The following is an 8,823-nucleotide window of genomic DNA, read 5'->3' on the forward strand; positions in this document are numbered from 1 at the left end:
CATGTCACCACCCAAGGTTACCAGGCTTACAAATCTTCGTGGATGCAGACTTAAATGGATAAATTATGGACGAACTGTTATTATACCCTTCTACGTGTGCAAAACGCATGTGTAATAATTTTAAATGTATGTATGGGATTGCATCCCCCAAATCAGCAGGGTGGATATGTGGCATTTCCTAACAAAACGTGTAGGCTTCAGTGGCTCGTGTGAAGTAATTCAAAACACAAGTTTACATCAGAAAAGTAAAAATTGTATTGCAAATGCCATGGACTTTCAAACTTGGCGGCATGCATGTTTCAGGGGTACATTGTCCCTTAAAAATAAGTTTAAAATAATGTAGTTCATGAGGTTCCTTGAACTTACAAGTATGACAACACAAATTAACATGCACAATTTTACGGCTGTTTTGAACAAATATATTTCAAGGACTCGTACTCTATAGCTCGGAAGAGAGCGTTTGTGTTGATGCAGGAAGGGTCCATGGCCAGCAATGGTGGAGCAATAGAAAGTATCTGGATTCTAATCTTACATCCCACTTGTATCTTTGTCCCACTGTCTTCTCTTCCACTGGTGCAGTCAAGTGTTGAGCCGCAGTTATTCATTTACTCGTCTTTTCAAGGGTAGTTTAGTACCCGCAGCCCTGAAGGAAATGTGGCTCCCCTTTCCTTATCACTTTCCAACATTAAGCCTGGGAGGACGCTGATGTGGGACGTTGTGAGATAAACGACCTGAGCATCACTATGGGTATTCACTGAACTAGGGTGTAGTAGTTGGAGAAAAGTTCTTCTCCTGAAAGGATCTTTCGTAGGGACACCAATACTACACAACGCAGAGGCCTGAAAAAAAAACAACAGGACAAGGACATGTAAGAGTTGGCAAACGACACACGAGTTACCGGCCTTGATGGCTTGCAAGACGGGTGTAAAGGTCCAAGAGACAGCAGCCGTACACTTGTTAATCGTCATGCACGTGTTGCCTAGCAATTAGCGACGTGTACTCACTGGTACGTCTGGTCATTAGGCATTTACCTTTCTATGTGGTGGCTGTAGGGCACGTTGGGTAGGAACCGGCGCAGGTTCAAGGGAAATTCTGGAGGCACATCAAACTCCTGGTAGCACACATTCGCTTCCTTTTCTGCCAGATGTGAACAAAAACAACCACAAATCTGATTTTAAAATGAAAGTCCAGTGACAATGGAAGAGATGTGACAGCACAGATAAGATAGGCAGCACATATAAGACTGGCAGTGCAAGAGGTCTGAGTGGATGTGACCTTGCCTCCCCATCATGTCGAGGCAAGACGTATAGTTTACTTGCTAAATTGCTGTTCTAAATAAAACCAAGTACGTGGTTGGTAAACTGTATGGGGCACTTGTAATAGATACCATTTGAGCAGTTGTTGATGTACTGGCCAATGCTGAGTGGATTTATAGGCTGGGGAGTGAGCCACGTGACATCACTCAGGGCGTGTGGCCCCAGCCTGTCCCGCCCACTACAAGACCTACACACAGCACCACACACACCCAGCATTACAAAACAAGGACAAAGATTCCCCATATAGTCTACACATGTCGTTAGGGGAAGTGCTGTTAGCGAGCTCCCAGCATTACACAATGATCCCCCAAACACCTTAATTACTGTTGGGGCAATTTGTGTTCGTGAGCAGTTATGAAAGAAGGCCAGCACAGCATAGTAGGGACTAGTATGGCCAGCATCACGCCCGTCGACCTAGGAGAGGTCCAGGATTGGTTCAGCTTCTCGTCACTGGTGTTGGCAGTGAGCAGAAATCGAACTCAGGTCGCCAGATTTGTAACCCTATGCGCTAACCGCTACACTTCCACTTCCCGTTACACAGCACCACACAGCCACAGACACAATAGTACGTAATGATAATTTATGAAACCAATATATTGTTGAATCTTGATTTGAAGCTTTCGTGACTGCAGGAATTCATACTTTTTGGTTCTTTCGGTAAAGTAATGTAGATAGAAAAATAAATAATAGATAACGACGTTTCGATCGCAACACAAGCGATCTTCAGGTGAAAAAATACAGCAGGCGGACTGCTGAGGCAGGAAGAAATGTAGCGAGAGAGCTACTGCAGCCAGAGGTTATATAGGTTTGAGGTGGGTACAACTGGGCAGGGCTAGAGATGGAATTTGCAAGTAAATGTAAGATCGCAGAGTTAGGCATACCTCGGATAATCAGAGTGGGGGAGGGGGTGAAATTCAGAGGGAACAAGGTGAGAAAAAAAAGGAAAAAGATCAAACTTTGAAATGTAATGCAACTCAGAGAGTCGGCCTGAAGACGATTGCTTGTGTTGCGATCGAAACGTCGTAATCTATTATTTATTTTTCTATCTACGTGACTTTACCGAAAGAACCAAAGAGTATGAATTCCTGAGTTACGAAATCTTAAAATCAAGATGGAACCGCCTCTATGGGGAGGATTTCCACACAACTCAGACATGAATTCAACCGAGAAGATGGATGCAAATTTAGCAATCTTTGGAAGGATGTCGATCAACCAGGTAAAGTGTCAACTGTTGTGTTGGCCGACTCTGAGTTGCATTACATTTCTAAGTTTGCTAAGTTTGATCTTTTTCTCTCACCCTGTTCCCTCTTTGAATTTCACCCGCACCCTCTCACCCATTAAGGCAGCCCCCCCCCCTCCCCCCTCTAATTAGCTGAGGTATGCCTAGCTCTGCTAGCTTACATTTACTTGCATATTCCATCTCTAGCCCCGCCCACTTACCCTTGAGTTGTACCCACCTCAAACCTATATAACCTTTGGCTGCAGTAGCTCTCTCGCTACATTTATTCCTGCCTCAGCAGTCCGCCTGCTGTATGTTTTCACTTGAAGACGATTGCTTGTGTTGCGATCGAAACGTCGTGATCTATTCTTTATGTTCTATCTACGTGACTTTGCCGAAAGAAGCAAAGAGTATAATATATTCAGTTTAACACATAGGCTTTCGCGACCAATATTCATAATAAAGGTTTTTGGGTTAGATCGCGTTATTTATAAATGTGTCGTAACCCTCCACCACCCGACACGGCCAATCAGCAAAAAAGGTGTCACGTTGACAAAAGACAAATAATTCACTACTTTAGCCCACCGGTGTGTTGAAGAGTGAATCCACAACATTTACAGTTTGAGTACGACGTTTCGCTGGTAAATACATCCAGCATCATCGGGCAATTCGCCAGAATGGTAAAGCCCTCACTTGCTCCCGGTTTTATATAGAGCAGCAGGGTGACGTCATCATTTAACTCATATCAGGTGCAGTGATTAGAGGCGGGGGGGGGGGGGGGTATTGTAATTATATAATCGATTAGTAATCAGTCAATGGTTATGATTAGTAATGAGTTGTAGATTAGTAATTAGTTGTAATGTGTGTTAGTGATTATATGCTATGTTAGTAATCCGTTAATTAGTGTTTCCCCTATAAGGAATTGTAATGTGCATTCATATTCTTAGCTCCCTCGGCAAAGCCACGCCGAAGGGAAACAACAAAACAACAAACATATTCTATTATTTTATTGCTTCCCCCCCAACGCGACTCTACCTAAAGAGCCAAGAACATGAATTACTGCAGTCACGAAAGCTTTAAATCAAAATGTAATGTGTATTATTTAATAATACGCTTCCAGGCCGCACTAAGCCTGTAGCTGTCAGAGCGATTAAAGTTATTCTTATTCCTCTCAATTTCAATGGATTCTCTAATTAGTCTTTGCCAGTAATAATTAGTTTTACACAACACTGCAACATTGTCAAAATCAATTGAGTTTCCTTGTTGACAACAAGGACACTCAATTTATTTTGTCCTTGTTGTCAACAAGGACAAACTCAATTGATTTTGACAATGTTGCAGTGTTGTGTAAAACTAATTATTACTGGCAAAGACTAATTAGAGAATCCATTGAAATTGAGAGGAATAAGAATAACTTTAATCGCTCTGACAGCTACAGGCTTAGTGCAGCCTGGAAGCGTATTATTAAATAATACACATTACATTTTGATTTAAAGCTTTCGTGACTGCAGTAATTCATGTTCTTGGCTCTTTCGGTAGAGACGCGTTGGGGGGAAGCAATAAAATAATAGAATATATGTTTGTTGTTTTGTTGTTTCCCTTCGGCGTGGCTTTGCCGAGGGAGCTAAGAATATGAATGCACATTACAATTCCTTATAGGGGAAACACATACTAATTAACGGATTACTAACATAGCATATAATCACTAACACACATTACAACTAATTACTAATCTACAACTCATTACTAATCATAACCATTGACTGATTACTAATCGATTATATAATTACAATACCCCCCCCTCCGCCTCTAATCACTGCACCTGATATGAGTTCAATGATGACGTCACCCTGCTGCTCTATATAAAACCGGGAGCAAGCGAGGGCTTTACCATTCTGGCGAATTGCCCGATGATGCTGGATGCATTTACCAGCGAAACGTCGTACTCAAACTGTAAATGTTGTGGATTCACTCTTCAACACACCGGTGGGCTAAAGTAGTGAATTATTTGTCTTTTGTCAACGTGACACTTTTTTTGCTGATTGGCCGTGTCGGGTGGTGGAGGGTTACGACACATTTATAAATAACGCGATCTAACCCAAAAACCTTTATTATGAAGTATAATACATTGTTGGTTATGGTGAACTTCACATGACCCGTATTTAATAGTGGTAAGTGCGCCACCCCTCCTAAGAGGGTGGCACTTTGTAGGCCCGTGTGGCACTGTGAATTGGCGCCATGGAACTTCAGCCTAGGATTAGCCACGTGCTGGTGCACAGGCCAGCTGGACACCTGTAGACGATCCGGGAGAGGCCGCGGTCACGGCCATCCACCAGCACGCCGTCCAGGCAGCAGAACATAAATGGGTTCCCCAGCGACTGGAACAGCACCGGCTCAAACTTCTGATACACTGTGCCTGTCATGCACAGAGACAATTTTCACATCATTTGGCTTCAATAATATGGGATTTTTCAACCAAATGAAATGATACTGAGAAACAAACATAATTATAAAGGACTTTTGTAGCTATTCATTTGGGATATATATCCTACCTTAAGCTGTTAGCGGATATGGAAGTGAACAGGTCGAAATGGTTTTGAAATCCCACTGAAGGAGTGGTAAAGTGACATACATAACATGGGAAGTGTAATGATGAATATTCGAAGTTGTTAAATTATGATGAAAAATTGTATTTATTGAACGTGGGAAGTGTACGTTTATTTTCGTGTAACCAGCTGAGAACTCAAAATAACACAACGCACAACAATGAAGCAAACAATACAAAAACAACCATGTAGAAATTAGAGCAAATGCACCCACATTACAGAAGAAATTTGAAACAGCACGCAAACAAAAATATATTTACAAATTTCCAGCAACGAAAGATGGCTCGGACAAAAGACGTAACATTTTTTGTAAAATGTAAAAGTTGTTGCGGCAGTGCCCTTGCACCTGGATAGAGGCAGACGAGGGCGTGGGCGGGGACGGCGCCTCCCGTGACGAACACTCCGGTACCTGCCCCGGGAACGGAGCTCGCTGCGCGCTCGACAGCAAAGCCCAGAGAGGCGCGCATCACCTCCACGGGCCTCCCTGGTTCCTCTGACAACACAGAGTGCTCACGCCACTATACTCACTCCTCACAGCACACAGTGCTCACATCATTCAAGACAATTCCAAATAAAATGGAACAAAAACTGAAACATAAGCCAAGAAGCATGGGGAGCTGCATTTTAGGTATTATATTTGTCCCAAAAACACTCCATCTTTTTCCCCTCGTTTGGATCTCAATCCGATAGCAATATAGTGCGAATAAATAAAAGTAAACCCCTTAGGCAATCCACTGCTTAATGAAAGCCTCCTACACACCATTCGGTCATGGGCGTTGCTTGACCATAATTTACCACGGAGACTCACTCCCCAGCAACTCGCGCAAACAAGGGGTATGTTTACAACGACAATTGTATGAAATTGAGTACTGTAAAGTACGACTATGAGCCAAGAATGTCTGTGTAACGCGCGTGACGTCACTCCACATGCCCCCCCCTCATTAATATTCATGAGCGGGTGAATTTTACACTCGCGCAGGTGGGGCAGAATTTTTTCCACAAATTCGCTTTAATTTTTACGTTTCTTTATTTAAAGTGAATCTAATAAATAATTATACGCAGCAACAAAGTGGATTTGGTGCCTTTATTTATTTCTTCAGCACGTGAGACAAAAGGTAAGTCTAATTTATGCTTCTACATTATGGTAAAATAGACATTTCTCGGTGATTTCCCAGATATTGTATCTAATTCAAATTTCTTTCAACCCCAGCGACCGAAAGCAGACGAGAATAAAGTATCAGAGCAGTGAATTTGAACAAATTGAAGTATATACAGTGCTACAGTGACATGAAGTGAGGCGTTTTATGACAGTTTTGTGCAAGATTCACCGCCATTAAATTTACACAATATACAATTATACTCTGGACAATTTTTTCGTAAATATTACAGCTTCCGTCTGAGGACGGGCAAACAAGCTAGTAAAGGTATATTACGAACTATGCACGTACTATTCAGGGCTTGGAGAAGTAAAAGCAGCTGTGCTCCCACCTCGCCATGGCCCAGCTGCTCCCCGTCACCGCGTGCACACACCACACGCAGTGTCCTGTTCACACACACACACACACGTGTTTACTAAAGAGCAAGGGTTCATTGCCGATTTGCAATTACAATTTGGGTCAGATCGTATCAGTAAAATGTGTCGTAAATCCTCCTCCACCCGACCCAGTCACTAAATAAAGTTGTCACGTGAATCGAACGTGCCCAGTGTATTACTGCTTCAGTAGCACGGCCGGTGTGTTGGAGCGGTCCACACGCATGCAACAACTGGTCGCGACATTTCGCTGGTAGTTACAGCCAGCATCAATTATCAATTATGATTGATATCGGCCGCGAAAGCCTACGTGTTACATTTAGGATTCCGTTTTAGCATAAACTAAGTATGAAGCGTCGTTGTGGAGAATAAAAGTAACAATTAATGAACAGACAATATGCCTCCCCATTATGTGTCTCTCCCCATGAAAATGAAGTGTTGCTTGTATTACACTGATACTGAAAATATGCACTCCCAGAAGGCCGTGTGGATGAGATGCGTAAAAACACACAAATATAAGGAAGCATATTATATTTGCATTTATTTTTTATATGGTAATTTGAAACAAGCGTTGTGAATAATAAACACGACTGCTCCCCGCTTGTGCTCTGTGAGCCACTGGAAGACGTGGTCCGCGGAACTCCTGCAGATCCTGCAACTTGAGAGTTTCAATTCACTTTCTCATCAGTGCATTTAGGTCCGTGAAAATGCTTCTAGGGTTGACAGGGGTCCGCGGGTCCAGGGAGATTGGAACCTCTGCAGTCGACGGTGCTGGGACCAGGAGCCAAACGTGATCCCGGATCAGGTGCTTGGTCACAAGCGGGTGAGAACACATCGAGTCAAACCCATGTCATGGAGAACGTGGGAGAAATTGTGGCTCTGTAGGTCGGACGTGGCCTGCGCAGGTGGCCTGTAATCCAGCACTGTGGAGGTAGCAGTGGGGGTTGGTGGATCGCACACAGATGTTGTAAAACGCCCTTCCCGTGGGCGTCAAAGGAGCCATCACCCCTGACTCGCCAGGAGGTGGCAAACAGCAACAATATGTAGAGAACTGCATACCTATTCCCTCTTCATAGGACAGTGTTTCGCCCCTCTCACGTGTGGGGTTTCTCCGGGTGCTCCGGTTTCCTCCCACATCTTAACACTCCTTAATTGGCTACAAAACCTTAATATGGTGATGCCCGCAGAGCTAGGACACATGTTGGCACAGGCTCCTCGTCTAAGGTTCCTCCCTGCGCGAGTGAGCGAACACTGGCGGCGGCGGCGCGTTCCGAGTTGCCATGAAGATTAATTGCGAGGACGCCCCATGGGAATGCTCAGGTCCGGGTCAAGGGACAATGACAGCGGTGCGAGTGGCCAAGAAGGCTATGGCGCGGACTGGTGAGCTCGATACAGTGATGATGATGATACCACAGCACACACTGCATAGCTTGGGAAAAAAATATATCGCTTGGAATGGGGTCTCTATTAACTTGGATGGAGACACCTAATAAAGAGATACATAACGAGCCCGTGACGTTGAAGATGAGTTAAAAATAAACACTGTACAGTACAACGTAGTTTTAACTTGATATCAAGGTGCAAATCCTGAATCCCGCAGCTGACGACTTGGCTCGCGTTCACGGGAACAGTGAGGAGTCATGATAAGGAGGCGACCTACCGCCGTGTTTACACATGTTAAGTCGTGTTACAGCCATGTACGACCCTACGGAGCTCAGTCGCTTCTCAGCACCATGGCGCTGTGGTGCTTGCGGTACTCGCCTCTGGTTTTTGAGAATATTGAGCCACATCCAAGGGACGAATCGGTACTTGTAGCTGCCCCACTTCATGGCGAGGGCGGTCCAGGGCCAGGGCTCACGGGCAGAGAGGACTCGTGACGCGATGATTTGTGAGGCTGTGTGTTGTGAGGCTGAGTGTGGTGTGAGGCTGTGTGTTGTGAGGCTGAGTGTGGTGTGAGGCTGTGTGTTGTGAGGCTGAGTGTGGTGTGAGGCTGTGTGGTTGTGAGGCTGTGTGGTTGTGAGGCTGAGTGTGGTGTGAGGCTGAGGTTGTGAGGCTGAGTGTGGTGTGAGGCTGTGAGGCTGAGTGTGGTGTGAGGCTGTGTGCGATGTGAGGCTGTGTGCGGTGTGAGGCTGTGTGGTGTGAGGCTGTGTG

General features: G+C 44.6%; 1 protein-coding gene across 1 annotated transcript; it reads right to left on the reverse strand.

The window, feature by feature from the left end:
* Nucleotides 1–231: 231 nt before the first annotated feature.
* SETD9 (SET domain containing 9) lies at nt 232–8,566 on the reverse strand. Its single transcript, XM_032950961.2, has 7 exons — nt 8,434–8,566; nt 6,590–6,684; nt 5,488–5,634; nt 4,828–4,951; nt 1,388–1,503; nt 1,032–1,137; nt 232–839 (listed from the first exon to the last, which is right to left on the reverse strand). Exons 1-7 carry the CDS (start codon nt 8,499–8,501, stop codon nt 752–754), a joined length of 744 nt encoding a protein of 247 aa, XP_032806852.1. The 5' UTR covers nt 8,502–8,566; the 3' UTR covers nt 232–751.
* Nucleotides 8,567–8,823: the final 257 nt, after the last annotated feature.

This window comes from Petromyzon marinus, chromosome 10 (genome assembly GCF_048934315.1).
Source record: "Petromyzon marinus isolate PM22_M1 ecotype Great Lakes invasive population chromosome 10, UKy_Petmar_22M1.pri1.0, whole genome shotgun sequence".
NCBI lineage: Eukaryota > Metazoa > Chordata > Hyperoartia > Petromyzontiformes > Petromyzontidae > Petromyzon > Petromyzon marinus.